The sequence below is a fragment of the Glycine max genome, chromosome 8 (assembly GCF_000004515.6).
Source record: "Glycine max cultivar Williams 82 chromosome 8, Glycine_max_v4.0, whole genome shotgun sequence".
Classification (NCBI taxonomy): Eukaryota; Viridiplantae; Streptophyta; class Magnoliopsida; order Fabales; family Fabaceae; genus Glycine; species Glycine max.
Window position 1 is genome coordinate 2580747 of NC_038244.2, and position 16040 is coordinate 2596786.

The following is a 16040-nucleotide window of genomic DNA, read 5'->3' on the forward strand; positions in this document are numbered from 1 at the left end:
TAATTCTCAATTACCCATCCAATTCTAATAAGTTAAATTATCTCTAATTATTTTGCATAATCTTTTTTAACACCTACTTTTGTATCTGTTGAGAAAAGTTTATTCTCTCTTTATTTAATTGTGTGATAATATGATACTTTTTAAGAAATGAAGAAAATATTAAAAAATAATATAAAAGGAATTTTGTTTATTTTTTATTTTTTGTAGTTGATGACATTCTTTCTTTGATATCTGGTTAGATATGAGATCCGATGAGCCCAGCACAGCCTGGATCAATCATTTGCGCATTGTCACCTGTATGTGATTCTTAACTTATTTTTCGAGAGTCAAGTCACCCCGTGATTCTTCATTATCGACAGAACATCCATATAAATTAAAGAGTTGACGCAGCCAATTGAACAATGGTATTATTAAGATACACCAACCAAGTTCCACATATATGTATATTTTTTTTTTTCTTTTGTCAGGAGGGTACGAGAAAATGAGTCTAATCACATATTTTTCATTTTCATTTTAATTAGTTTAGAAATATAAATTTTAGAATATGATAAATCTTCTGATATTGTGCGAATAAACAAATACTCAAAGTTTAACAAAATATAAACAAGAAAGATATATAGCATCGGCAAATAAAGAAATTTGACTAAAATATATAAAAGAAAAAATGTAGAGGAAACTAAACTACTAGCTGAAATGAATGTCTTAAATTTTGGTGAAAGAAACAGAAAGTGTAAGTGCAGCCAGAGAAGCAGGTCTTCCTTCTTTGCAGTGACAACGGGATGACACCCTCAACCAAGCTGTTTTTGTCCCCACCCCGCCCACCTTTATTTCTTCTCTTACATTCATCACTTTCTTCTTAATCTTACCACAAACCAATCCACCAATTCAGATCCTGTATCTTCTATTCATTATTATTACTTTAAAATAAATTGCAGGCAACCTACTTTGCTCTTTCTCTTTTAATGAAATACAATATATTTTTTTTGTTTGAAAACTAAATTCTTTACTAATCGATCTCCTAAAATAAATATCTTTACTAGTCAACAAAATTTAAAATAAAAATTGTACTCTACCTCAGACCCCAGGTAATCAGCCTCAGCCAACCGATCAGTATCATATGCACACGTCTTTAGTGGGGCAATATGGGATGGTTATCAATAACGTAATCTTTATATATTATTATAAGGAGACTGTGCAACAAAAGTATAAGAAATATCCCCTTAAAATCGGTTCACAAACGGATGACTTATCCAGCTATATAAATATTTATTATATTTGTTAATCACCCGACGTGAGATTTTCAACAGAGATAAATTATATTCAATTCATATAACACATTACATTCAAATATTGATTTTATTATTGGAATTAATTTCTTTTTAAGTAGATAGGAAATTGAATTAAATTTATCCAAACCAAAAAAAGAATTAGGATATTCTTCAAGTGAAACAAGTTATTGGCTTTCATTATTAGTTAAACCTAGGCTGAAGTGACGCATGTTAACTACTACTACTCATAATGTATCACGTATAATATGCATTGATTGACAGTCAAGCATGTCTTTAAGTTGTTAGGTAGTTGAATGAAATTCATCCAAATTAAACGACAAAGAATGAGAACATGATTGGATAAATTTTTAAGAAGAAAATAAGAAAGTAAAATAAATTAACTTTATAAGTTATAATCAGTTTATAAACATCAGTTCTGAAAAAAATAAATGGAAAATTCTATAAAAATTAACATGCATAAGTTGATTTAATTTATAAAAAAAATGATTAATTCATTTGACTTCTTTATTTTCTTCTATCGTTAATGTTTACAGAGAATTGATCGAAACAGAGGTAAATTATTAGCATGATTTACTAGTTTACATTGAAATCATTAATATTATGGTGTTAACATAACTCCCAGGTCCCAGCAGTCGAATTATTTGTGAAGAAAACCATTACATAAAGCACATAAATTATATGTGGGTGTAATTAAAATTAAAATTAAGTTGATCTCTTTGTTTTGATGATTACTTTTGCACTTTGTGTTTTTGATTGAAGGCGAGCAGTGTGTTGCATTGCAAATAATTGTGGGGGCCTCTGTCACTGAGAATGGGGCAAGCGTGTTGTGTGGCTCTTTTCAGCGCTTTGTTAATTGTTTCCTTTTTACGCTACCAAAATATATGAATATCTTCATGCACACAATAACCCATCCCAAATTCATTTCCACCGTCCAGGTCACACTTTGCTGTAATGGGGTCGCCTTCATCACAAAAAATTCAATATAAATCAAGCACGAAACTAATGATAGTGTAAATATAATTATATTACAATAATTATCTTATAACATATAATAAATATTTTTTAATTGATTAATAATATAATAACTTTACATTGATGATGCATGTATATTGAACTCATAAATTTAATTCAATCAAAATTAATTAGTTTGGATTACTTATTTTTTATGTTAATCTAAAATGAACCAATCCAATAAGCTGGTTTGGTTTGAGTTGAGTTTAGTGTTTTTATTTTTTTTTTTAAAAAAATAGAACTTAGAAAATAAAAAACACATGAGTAATGAGTTTAATAAATTTTTTATTATCAATATTATTAATTGTGTAAATCAATTAATGTGTGATTATTTTAAGTTAATTTTTAATTTTGACTTCAAGTTCAAGACTCGAGTATAGAAAAATATTGATATTCATAAATAATCATATTCAACTAAAACATATTTATCTTGGAGGATATATATGCAGACTGTAACAAAAAAAGAGACATGCACCGGCCATATAATAGTTTTATAATATTGTCAATCAATAAAAAAATGTTTTTTTATATAATTTTTAAAATATTTTTTATAAACATCAATAAATTTATCCTACATAATAATTAATAATTTATATTTCGATGTTATCTTATTAGTGCATACATTATTTATTCGAGCCATATCTTACTTTGTCTGTCTGGTTAACCAAATTAATATTCTTTAAAGATGAGTTTGAATTCAATGGAAATAATAATAAAACAACTTCACTAAACATAAAGAGTAAATAATATGTGTGTTAACATTATAAAAATAATTAATATTATTATTTAATCATAAATTGTGATAATGTACTTATTTAAATTTGTAACAATTATTTTAAAAATTACAACAACGATTATTTCTGATCGGGTTAATAGTATAAAAAAAATTATATTAGGCATGCATATAAATAAATTTTAATCAATAGTAATACTAATTTTAGATATTGATCATTGAAATAGCTCTTTGACATGAAAAGCTCCCCTATCTATATCTTGCAAGCAAGCGCAACTATTAAATGCATGCCAAAACGAGGGTTTGAATAATTGATTTGTATACCGTATACGAGAAGTCGAGAATCAATGTATGGGCGGTGCTATATAGCAAGCACATACATTACAGTGACAATTTCCCATTCCCATTGCCATGGACAGGTTATTTTGGGTTGAAATTTTTGCACATTGCTCTTTGGTTTAACCCTTCAAGATTCATAAGTCATGTGTGGGTCCAACACAACACCTCTCCTTGGACCCACCAATCCACCATTGTTTTACTTTGCATGCTACTCCTTTAATCAACGACATTTCAGTGGCACTGAATCCATTGCAAAACTATGATTAGCATTCGTAATCCTTCAAAACACGCCTTATGTAATGACCTAGTTTTATTTAGTGTATTGCACCAATAATGGATGCCCATTGGGCCACAGAGAAATGTTTAACATTACATTCTCTAGCCCAATTCTTTAAACACACCCTTTAGTTTAAATAAAATTTATTGAAATTCAAAAAATTATGTAAATTTCATTTTTTTTACTTATAATATTGTAATTTTCAACAAAGATTAAGCAATAATAAAAAATAATGTACGTTAGAGAGCGCTGCTAACTCTCCCCAAAATTATATACTCTAATCATTTAAAAAATTGCCCAATGCCACTTGAAGAAAAATATGCAATGTTACATGTAATATATACATCATTATATAATGAATGAGGTACAAAATTAGGGTTTTAAGAAACATAAATATAGGATGAAAATAAGATTTTAAATAGGATTGAAAAATTAATAATGATAGGATAAAGATAAGACTAACAAACATGAGATTTAAGATAAGTGTTCATTTTTTAATACAAGAATGTCTTTTCAAAATAACATATATACTTATTTTAGAAATGTATTTCAAGAACTATAAATACATAGTTCCAGAAATACATTTATGGAGTAATATATGTTTATTCTAGAAAGATATTTCCAGAAAAGAAAAAGGAGTTTTAAGGGGTGTATCTCTTTAAAAAAAGAGTTATAATGGGCAATTAAAACATAAAAAGGGGGGAATGGGTGTAAAACGCAAGTACCATTGAAAGTGGTAGTCTTAAAACGGCCCACATAAAATTGGGCCATTGCGGGTTTCGGCGGTCACGTGAGAGGAGGGTGGACGGAAGCTTCTGGGTCTGAGGGAGACGGAGACGATTTTACAAGGAAGATCTGAAATTCTGAATTCTTAACTGGAATCAGGGTTTTGGTTTTTTTTCATTATCTTCCTCAGTAAGCAATGTCTTCTCCCGCGGAGTAATTCTCTTGATCCTTCATTTTTCTTTTTATCATTGTCCAAATAAATATAATGTTGATGAATCTCTTTAATTATAATTAATTTGACCTATCGAACTTTTCCTGTCTAATTATAACCAATTTTAAGTCGATGAAGAGGTTTTTTGTATGAACGTTTTCTCTTTTCCCAAACCTAATTTGAGCGCTTTCCAGCTTCAGTAGTGACAGAAGTAATCAGTTAACCGTGTTATTACCAGTTTCCATTCATTAATATACTGGGATTAGGTGTTCATTTTATAATTGTTTCAATTCCTTTGTTTAATGCTTCAAAATTTGCATGCTTTCAGGTTTTATCACTCTCTTCCGCCAATAACGAAGGCATATGGCACCGTTTGCCTGTTGGCTACCGCAACTTACCATCTTGGATTATATCATCCAGCTTACATTGCACTATTCTACGATAAAGTGTTCTACGGTTTTCAGGTGAGAATTCCATCATATCAGTATCAGAAAAATGAGATACATGCCGTTGATGCTTTTGCAAAGTATTGCATTCATTCTCCGATGCTCCCCTTTTGATATCCCTATCTGCTTGTCTTTGATGTGGAGAATTTTTATTTATAAGACAGATTGAGGATCTTTTTGTGTTTGTTATTTGCCAAATTATAAGAAACGTTATTAGCCAAATTTTTACTCTGAACTGTTTGTAACATAACCCGATTTTCAGCCAAAGACTACCCTCCAATTGCCAACCAGATTATTCTAGATTTTCGTGATTGTTTGTATATCATATTATTTGCTACATATATATGTAATTTTGAGGTCAACAATCCATTTTTTATTTTATTTTTATGTGTATCGAATGATTGTTTGGGCTGCATAGAGATGCTCTCTACTTTATAGACTGCTGTAGAAAATTTCTATCTAATCAATAGCATCACTTTTGGCTACATTTTCTGATACATATGGAGAAGTAAATGAGGCACTGTGGATACTGTTCACTACACTGCTCCATTAAGCAGGCAAGGATTTAATCCTTTGGTAACCGACAGGATGCAGATTGTTAGGGGAGACTTTTTGACTAATTGACTAATAAGTAGTAAATTAGAGTTTTGTTGCTGAATTTTATGATTTCCCTTAAGCTTACTTGCTGTTGACAACCTTGTGTAATATTTAGTGTTTTCTTTTTGAGTTGAACTGTTTAGTAAATCTTTTGTAACTTCACATCATCTGTAGGTTTGGAGGTTGTTCACAAACTTATTTTTCCTTGGACCATTCTCTATCAATTTTGGGATCCGTCTCCTAATGATGTAAGTAATTCAAGGATAATGTATGCAACAACAATCTCTGCTTTCTTGCATATTGAACAAGAAGTTTATATAAATGAATTAATTCTTAAATTCTACAGAGTAAGGTATGGTGTCCAACTTGAGAAAGGACCATTTGATCGACGGACTGCTGATTTCTTGTGGATGATGATATTTGGTGCCTTTGCACTATTGGTATGTGTGATCATCTACATTTCTTTTTCATCTTATGATTATTTATATAACAATTTTCCTTCAAAATGGTGGCAGCTTTATTTTGTAGAATCTATTCTAGTGGTTCTGGTTTGGTGAGACAAAGTTCTGATAAATTATCAAGTGTTTAATCGTTATTAAAATTAAACTATCTCCATTTTTCCATTCCTAGTTGCTTTCTTTGTAGTTTCATTTATAACTTAGTGTCCTGACTTCTATTTCTTTCTTTGCAATCTTATTTCCTCAATTATAGGTTTTGTCTGCTATCCCCATATTTTGGTCCCCATTTTTGGCAGTACCACTTGTTTTTATGCTCCTTTATGTTTGGAGTAGAGAATTTCCAAATGCCCAAATCAACATATACGGGCTTGTTGCACTTAAGGTATGTTTCAATCTTCTGTAAGTTAGTCTTGTTCTTATGCATCTGTTACAGGAGCTCTATGAGGTATATCTTTCATTGTCTGATAGGACCCTTTTCTTATTTTTTTTCCCCAGGCCTTCTATCTTCCATGGGCGATGCTGGCTTTGGATGTCATTTTTGGATCGCCTCTTATACCTGACCTCTTAGGTATCATTGCAGGACATCTGTACTACTTCTTTACAGTGTTGCATCCACTAGCAGGTGGAAAGAACATTTTGAAGACTCCAATGTGGGTGTATCCTTCTCGTTTACTGTTCTTTAAGGTGTTAAGCGTATACTGTTGTCATTTTAAGTATTTTTATTTTGTACTTTCATGTAGCTTTATTTATTTACTTTTTGGGGAAGCTGAACCCAACATAAACCCTATACTTCCTCTTCAAGCTCTTCCATCCAAACACTCGATGGTTGTTCCTCAATTCTTCTTTGCAGCATTGTTGGGGCAGGACCTACAGCAGTGTTCTTATTCTTTAGTCAATGATTTCTAACTCCTTTTTGACCAAAAACTCGAAGCCAGTTTTGTTGCATCCTTAACTGTTATTTTCCAGACATAAATTAATTGCAAGATGGAGAATTGGAGTGCAACCAATTAGCCGTGGGCCGGCTGCTAATAACCCTCAGCAAGAGAGGGGTTCGGGAGTTGCTTTCAGGGGAAGATCCTATCGACTTGGTGGATAGATGCAATTACCTGATCAGCTGTTTCATCTTCACTTATTGGTTATAGACATGACACCACTGACAAATGAAGCTGGACAGTTCCTTGAAAATCGAACTTTGTTTTTGAGAACAGCCTTATAGTTTTCAATGAATTAATTGCCGAATGTTGATTCTGAATTCATTACTTTGTCCTCTCTTTCTAGATATGTACACTTTTTCGTATTCGGTATTAAAGCTAGTCCCTGTAGTTTTCAGTTTTCACCTCAAACTCTTAATACTCCTGAATCCATGCCCCTGTGCAAGTGCTAAAAAATGAAGCAAAGTTTGATCAGATAGCATAATGGTGCATATTCAAAATTTTGACGGGGTTTCTCTCTTCTTACTTGCACTTTACATTTGTTTAAATTAATAGAATTTTCATGTATTTTTTATTTAAAAAAGTTTCAACTATATCCAAATTTTGTTAGGCTTCTTTTCTTTATTAAAATTGGGATATGAATGTCTTCAGTGAGTCACTTTCTGTGATTTAGGGCCATAACTCTGGACTTGTGATAGGATCAGTGTTTATGACTTTATGTGTCATTGGTAAAAAAAAAAAAGAGACTTTATATGACAGGTTGTTTATATTAACTATAACCCGTTTGATAAGTTTAATTTGATTAAATTTTGGATTCGTGCCCAGGTCGCTTGTGACTAAATTAATCGTTGGGCCGACTTGAGTCATCAAAATTAAGATTAAAAATATGCTTTAAAATATAATTTAAAAATAATTTAAAACAGTTATACTATGCATTACCTTAAATCTAAATAAAAATCTTATAATTTATTAATGAGTTTTTAATATAAGTTCAACACAACCCGTTTTCTGGTGGATTACTGAGAGGTTGGATTGGGTTGACCCATTTTACATTCTTATTTCTTAATATTAACATAAGATCTTATCACATAAAATATTGAAGTTCATCGTCTTTATTCTCTTTCTTCTTACCAATAAAAATCAAGACATCTATTTACATTGTTTATTTTTTATTTGTTTATATTTGTCTTTGTTTAATTCTTTAAATAAAATTAAAATCATTTAAGCTTACTTCTCTTTTCATATGAAATACTTAAAACATTTAAATACTTAACTTAAGGTATTGGAACATCATATTAAAAACAAATAAATATCACAACTCGTGTCCAAATGAAATATAACTTGAACCACTACATTAAATTCACATATCTTAATATTTGTTTTGCATGGCATAATATAAACTTCGTAGCATTTTATTCTTTTAATTATTTATGAACATATTAATTTACTTTAAATAATAATAATAATGATGATGAGTAATTCAGTTGATGAATTAACTATCTCTAATCTATTTGTGGACATAAAGGAATAGGAATACGAAAATAGAGAGAGTTAGATCCTAGAATGAAGGAGAATGTGAATGGGTGGCAAGACTTGAATGGAGGTAAAGAAATGGTAAAGCGAGGCATCACCCTTCATCCATGATCCAACCCTTATTTAAAACTAAATTTGAAGTTGATAAATACAAAACGCATCACAACACAACACAACACAATACTAGCACCACAATTAAGAAGAAGAAACACAGAACAAGATGTCGTGGCAAACTTATGTTGATGATCATTTGATGTGTGATATTGATGGCACAGGCCACCATCTCTCCGATGCTGCCATCATCGGCCATGATGGCTCTGTTTGGGCTCAAAGCTCTTCTTTTCCTCAGGTAATAACTTTTCATTTCATTTTATTTGCTCATTCTACCAGGATCCATTCGTAGATCTGCCTATAATTATATCCAACCTTGTCTAGAGACAAATTTGATGTGAATTTTTTCATCTCAGTAAAAGCTATTAGTTGTATCTTCTAGCTTTATTTTTATCTAACAGTTACTACTTGCAAGTTGCAATCACCTCTTATTAGTTTAAAAAAATTGATGCTCATAAATTGACATAATTTTCACCTCTTATTTAGTAATTTTTCTTCATATTATTGTGAGTCTCAATAAATTTCAATTGTATGTTAAAAGAATGTATTAAAAAGTATTCTATTGTCATTCTTCTTTCTTTTTATTTGACGTGTGATGATTTTTTTTACATATTCTTGATTATTATACTTCTTTTAATAACCATTGTAAGAAAACCTTTTATTTCCTTCTCCTTTTACCCTATATTACATGTAACATAGGATATAATAAAAAGCAAAATGAAGTGAATCAAACATTACTCTTCTTTGATATATATAACATTATTTTTTATCTTGCGACAACATTTTCATCTATTGCTTCTTCTGCAGATTAAATCTCAAGAAATCACTGATATCATGAAAGATTTCGATGAACCGGGTTATCTTGCTCCTACAGGTTTGCACCTTGCAGGAACCAAATACATGGTCATCCAAGGAGAGTCAGGAGCTGTCATTCGTGGAAAGAAGGTATCACGTCATGCCATCTTACACTTGTAATTTTCTTGTTATCTCTGAGTTTTTATAAATATTTTAATATATGATTGTACGTTTTATTGATAATTGGACTTTCATGTGCAAAAATTTAATGTGTTTTTTTTCTTTACTTCTACCTATACTCAAGGTTTCAAATGTACTTCCAAGACTCCAAAATAAATTTATGTATTGAACACCATAAATATAATTTGTTTACATAAATGTGTCCTTTTTTTAACAAATGTGTAAAGTATGATTGTAAGGTGCACACTACTCCTTAATACAAAATAAAATAACTTGTAAAACTAGTCGTTTTTAAAATAAAAAGTTATATACCCTAATTTTCTTACTTTACTCGCTTGCTCACTTTAAAGGACTTAAATCTTTTTTATACATTTATGTTACAGTTGATTTGGATGAGTAGAATTTTATGTTTAGTTTGGATTATTTTTGAAGTTTAAGGGAACTAATATCTTTGGTTTGTTTTGGTAGGGATCTGGAGGCATCACCATAAAGAAAACTGGTCAAGCTTTAGTTTTTGGTATTTATGAGGAACCTGTGACTCCTGGACAATGCAACATGGTTGTTGAGAGGTTGGGAGATTACCTCATTGAACAAGGTCTTTAGACCTAGCTAGATTTATATATCATGTTTGGAACATTTTTGTTTCTTGGATACTATACTTTTGTTATTTTCATATTTTTTAATTGTATCTACTTTATATCAACCCTAAATTGGGAGTTGTTGCAGACAATAACCATACGAGAATTAAGCAATTGTTTGTTGTTGTTTGGATTAAGTTTCATTTCCCTTTATGCCTTTAAATACTCATCCGGCTCTTTCTTAAAATATTTGCCTTTTCTTACTTCTTAAGTTGGTGGTAAAATAACATATGCATACAACATATGGGGAAAGAAAATCAGAACAACAAATTGTTAACAAAATGCTAAAATTGTTTTTCTATGTTGCTAGAAGTACTTATTTTTATTGGGATGAGGAAATGAGTGACTAACTTGTTGTCTTCCTCCCCCGGCTTCAAATTTCCTCAGTCATAGCTTGTGCCACCTTGGTTTCAAACATTATTTAATTAGTTTTGAACAAGCATCATAAGAGTAGTGACTCTAGGGGGCCAAGGGTAGGTCCCCTCCTCGGGAGTGAAGACCCTTTATATATAGAATGTTTGCTTAATTTATTTATTTTTGGTAGTGGTTCATATTTCTAATTTTATTTATAAAATTAATAGTAATTATTTTTATAAAAATTATTATTTATTAAATAATTGTGAGCGAGAAATGAATTGACTTCCCTTTAATATCTTTATAGATTCGTCCATACACAGGAGATAAATTTGCTTGAATTATTTGGAAGCTAAATATGGACATCTTTATTACAAGAACTTTACTCAATAAAAAAATATAATAATCTAAAAAGAAATTTTATAATTTCTTTAAAAAAAACTATTTATAAGGACCATAATAAAAGAATGTATTACTAAAATAAATAGATAACCTAAAATTTACAATTAGAACCAACCGTCTCTCTCTAAAAACAAGATAGAATATGGAATGAATATAAAAATTAGTTTGCAAATTATCTTAGAAAATCGGATTAGGGTGCTTTTTTTTTATTTCTTGGTAGATTAATTTTTTTTATGATATGTTTGGTTCAAATGAAAGTAGAGAGGGAAAAAACTTAGATAACAAAAGGGACAAATGACTTTTAGAAATAAAATTCAATTTTTTCTTTCTTTTACTTTATATTCAACTTAAATATCAAAATTTTGTTTTTTACCCCTATTTTCTGTATACCTTAACAAACAAATCTTGATATCAATTATCAAAAGGAGGCATTTTTTTTTCGTTTGTGATATATAACATTAGATATATTTTTTTAGGTGTGATTCACATAAATAAAGATATATATATTTGATTCATATAAGAGAGTGAAATAAAAGAAAAAGAGTAAAAAATATGTTGATTTTTTAAGGTAAGAAAAAGTAGGTTGTATAATGAGAGTATAAAACAGCTTTATATAATTACTTTAAAAATAATATCAATAATAATTTATAATTAAATTATAGTATAAAATTATCATAATCATTAAACTCATAAGTTATTTGGTATAAAAGAAAATGAAAGGAATGAAAGTTTAAACTTTTTATTTCTTTTTGTTAATCAAATTGGGAATAAGGAGGAAATTATGTACATAAAATTACAGAAATATCCTTGATAAAAAATTACAAGGACATTTTGGTATTTTAATTTTATAAAATATTTTCACCTACCTTTACAATTTGGAAGCAAAGTAAAAAAAAATGTGGAAGGAAATTTTAATTTTCTTCTTCTCTTTTATATATATATATATATATATATATATATATATATATATATATATATATATATATATATATATATATATATATATATATATATATATGATTCGTTCCTTCTTAAAGAGGGATCAAATGTAACTTAAAAAAAATAAAAAGAGGGACCAAACGTTTGTATAAATAAAAAAGAAACTAAAAGAATGCTGGAATATCTAATTTAGGCTCTTTTTTTTTCATCCCTCTCTTCCCTTTCTCTAGATTTACTAGCTCAAAAAGAAGTAAAAAGAGTTACAAAATGAAAGAGAAAAAGCATGAGAAAGAGAGAGAGAAAAATAAAAATGTAAGATAATTTATGAGCTTTTATGGAATATATGAATTGATTAAAAGAAGACATATATTTGCATTAAGTTGTTTTTAATTTGATTGACGGGAAAATAAAATAAAAACTTAAAATTTTAAAACCTTTTTTATGTTTTTTTTTTTCCTGTTTTTTATTCTATTTTCTCTTTAAAGAAATACTGAGGAACTCTATTTCCCCCTATAAGTTGCTCTTATTTTAGATGACACGCAGCAATATTTTTACTATATATTTTTTTGGTGAACCATTTTTGTACTATATTTTCTATAACTTTTATTATTTAAAAATTAAAGAGTTGATATACCATTCAGTTTTCTCTTTAATATTTCTATACATATATTTTAAAATATTCTCCTAAAATCAAAAGAAATAATGAAATCATCCCACTTTAATTGTTAAAAGATGTTTTTTTTTTCAGTAAAGCTCAACTAATTTATAGACGTCTTATAAAAAACTAATTTTTAGATTTCTAAAAGCGGTGTTTCCTTTTTTTTTTTTTGGATTGTGATAGATATTCGTAAGAAAATACATATAAATCTCAAAGATTTTGAATTAACTAATTCTTCAAATGATTTAATTGCTCACAATTAATTATTAATTGAAATCTCATTTTTTTTTTCATATTTCTCATATGAATGAGTTTTTTTTTGTTAAAGTTCTTTTAACTAAGTTATTTTTTTAGTAATTTAAAAGTTTTTAGAAGAAAATTTAAAATAGTTTTAATACTTCCATTCGAAGGTAAAAAATAAAAAAACTTCCATAAAGAAAAGAATAACTTCCACAAATAAGTAATTACACCGTAAAATATTTAAAAATTTATCTAAACACATTTTATGTAATAATACATCATGTCAAAAAGCAGTTAAAATAATTAATTGTTTTAGGATTTTAGTAGTTGCCGGGTCCTTTTGTGTAAAATTTCCATTCAAAGTCAAACACTATGTCAAAACAATTACAACTCTTCAAATTTAATCCGAAGCACACATAAAAGTGAAAATCTTAACGTATGGATATATTTTGATTGGAGTTTATGTGTTTTACGCCAAACACGACAAATCATAGGAGATAAATATTAGAATTAGCACGTCGCTATTTCAAAAAGGAAAAGGAGAAAGTTTACCCTTCAATGACCTCACACCTTTTTCTTTTTCTTTCTCATTCCAAATCGCATATTTATTAGTACTTTTTTTTTTTTTAAATAATGATAAAAGTTATAAAATCATATCTTTATTTATTTATTTTCTCTCTTTTCTTATCTGCCAGCCAGGAACAGCGAAAATAGGGTAATGTAGAGGGCCTTTGCGTAATTTCAACGCGGTTACACCGATTTATATAGGGGCATATAGCTCCGTGGAATCAACGCAGCCAAGAAAAGAAAATCCTCACCCATTTTCTTCGTAGCCAAACACTCTCAAATTCTCAGTTATGTCGTGGCAAGCGTATGTGGATGATCACCTACTGTGTGAAATCGAAGGTAACCACCTCACTCACGCCGCTATCATCGGCCAAGACGGAAGCGTTTGGGCTCAGAGCACCAACTTCCCTCAGGTAAGCTTTCCATTTTCCTTTAACTCTTTTTTCCCAATCGGATCGCGATTTATTGTTATTTCCTTAGGGAAGCTTCTAGATTCGCCGATCTATGCTCACTTGTTATGGATATTCAACATGCACAATAGTTCTCAACTTGTGGCTTGTTTCTCAATCAGCAATGGAAGTTCACTGCATCTTCATCTTCTCCGATAATTAACAATTAACTAATTAACAACAAAAGCAGATTATTAGTTGTGATGATTATGATTATGTACTTGCCACTTGCCAGCAACAATGGTAACGGATCTGTTTTTTGTTTTTCTTGATCTGTTCTAATGTATTGATTTTTATTCAGTTCAAACCTGAGGAAATAACTGCCATCAATAATGACTTTAATGAGCCTGGATCACTTGCTCCAACTGGATTGTATATCGGTGGCACCAAATACATGGTCATCCAGGGTGAGCCTGGTGCTGTCATTCGAGGGAAGAAGGTAACCACTGTTTCTGATCTTTGCTTGAATTCTGATCATGGATTTGCAGATTGTGTAGTGTTGTGTGTCATAGTACGTGTGTTTTGGTGGGCATTTGCATAGTTGATTCTGAAATGATATGATATATATTTGGATGATTTTATTCAGTAGTAAAACTCAGTATAAATTTTTTGATCTAATGCAAACTGGTTCTGAATCCAAAATCAATAACTCAACATGGAACTAAACATGTGAACATTTATCTAAAACTACGAAAGTTGGTATTTGAATGTCATATTGGATCATCAATGTGAATCCAAATATGTGATATTACTAACTGATATACTCATGTGATGATACAGTATCTGTGAAGATATGCATTTCAAATTATTATTAGTTTTAGAATCACGCAATAAAGCATTGTCTGTGCTACAATCTATTGAAAAAAATTACAGCCCTTTTTTTGGGGTTGATGTCAAGGGCAACATGAACTTGGGGTGGAGATTGCAGGTATACTGCAGTAATTTAATTATGCACCTTTGCACATTTTGGAATCCATCCATCATCCATGTGTTTGTGGATTGCGTAGCAAATGCAAATATACATAGACGACACCTTTGTGCAGAGTAATTATTGTATGCATCTTCTCAAGTCTCAACAATTAAATACCGGGGTTGTCTTGGGTAAATTGTTACCTTCAATTTTAATCTTAATTAATAATTCCTTTCAAATTCTTTGATTCAATGGTAAAGCTGAACATATAACAGTTGTGTTTCTTGCACAGTATCTAAGTGCATATTTTGACCATTATGGTTGTAATATCAGTCTTTATCTTTATTATCCAGGGTCCTGGTGGTGTTACTGTGAAGAAGACCGGTGCGGCCTTGATCATTGGCATTTATGATGAACCAATGACTCCAGGTCAATGCAACATGGTAGTTGAAAGGCTTGGCGATTATCTCATTGATCAGGGTCTCTAATCTTTGCTTTATGTCTTGTTATCGTGCATATTTCATTGGCTTCTGTACAAGTTTTTGCATCGACCTGGACTGGAATGCTTTGATTGCAGTGTAATAATCTTGTGAGTATGAAAAGTCACGGGATCTGCGTGTAGTGAAGAAAGTGTTTGATGCTTGAGAAATGATGACTATAATCTCTATCTTTGTACTTTTTTAGTGGGGTACCTGTATACATTACAGTGGTTTTAAAATTTTAATGCTATGTTATAATGGTTGGCATATTTATCAAAAGTTTGCTTATTCTATCTGGCAGAAAGCCTTCATATTTATACTTCCGTATTCCTTCCGGCCCCCCTTTTTCCCCGATGCAAATAATTTTCTCAGTTAAACTTATGCATTAAAGCTCTTTTATAATAGTGTGTTTGGTTGAGCGTCTAGCCTGTAAAAATCAGGCCTTATTCTCACGTTAAGGCTGAAGTTACTGCATCAGATTTTCACATACTGAATCTACGTGTTTGGGATCCAAACACCCACTTTGGGTTTGGTGAAAACAAAATTCTTTTGCTTTAAGAAACCGCCGTTAGAAATCCTTCAACAATCAAACTTGGTTTGACTTATTAGAGCATTTTTAATGATGGATTTCATTTTAATATCTTAAATTACTTTTTGGTTGGTCTTATAAGATCATATTTGAATTAATTTTTTCCTTCTAATGGTAGATTTAAATGAGTCACTTTTTGTGGATTTTATAATAAATTTCACTTAAATATATTTTATC

The 16040-nt window shown here is 30.0% G+C and overlaps 3 protein-coding genes across 3 annotated transcripts; all 3 read left to right on the forward strand.

Annotated features, from left to right (window-relative positions):
- The first annotated feature begins 4360 nt into the window (after window positions 1–4360).
- On the forward strand, window positions 4361–7423 carry LOC100783754 (derlin-1). Its single transcript, XM_003530489.5, has 7 exons — window positions 4361–4588; window positions 4915–5050; window positions 5804–5877; window positions 5976–6069; window positions 6341–6469; window positions 6583–6743; window positions 7054–7423. The coding sequence occupies exons 1-7, from the start codon at window positions 4572–4574 to the stop codon at window positions 7181–7183; spliced, it is 741 nt and encodes a 246-aa protein (XP_003530537.1). The 5' UTR covers window positions 4361–4571; the 3' UTR covers window positions 7184–7423.
- A 1207-nt stretch (window positions 7424–8630) lies between these two features.
- On the forward strand, window positions 8631–10409 carry LOC100799819 (profilin). Its single transcript, XM_006584743.4, has 3 exons — window positions 8631–8901; window positions 9471–9608; window positions 10107–10409. Exons 1-3 carry the CDS (start codon window positions 8773–8775, stop codon window positions 10239–10241), a joined length of 402 nt encoding a protein of 133 aa, XP_006584806.1. The 5' UTR covers window positions 8631–8772; the 3' UTR covers window positions 10242–10409.
- Window positions 10410–13659: 3250 nt separating this feature from the next.
- On the forward strand, window positions 13660–15493 carry LOC100127411 (profilin). The gene is given in 3 exon segments (NM_001250590.2): window positions 13660–13849; window positions 14187–14324; window positions 15149–15493. Coding segments are annotated over 3 exon segments (396 nt in total). The 5' UTR covers window positions 13660–13726; the 3' UTR covers window positions 15284–15493.
- Window positions 15494–16040: the final 547 nt, after the last annotated feature.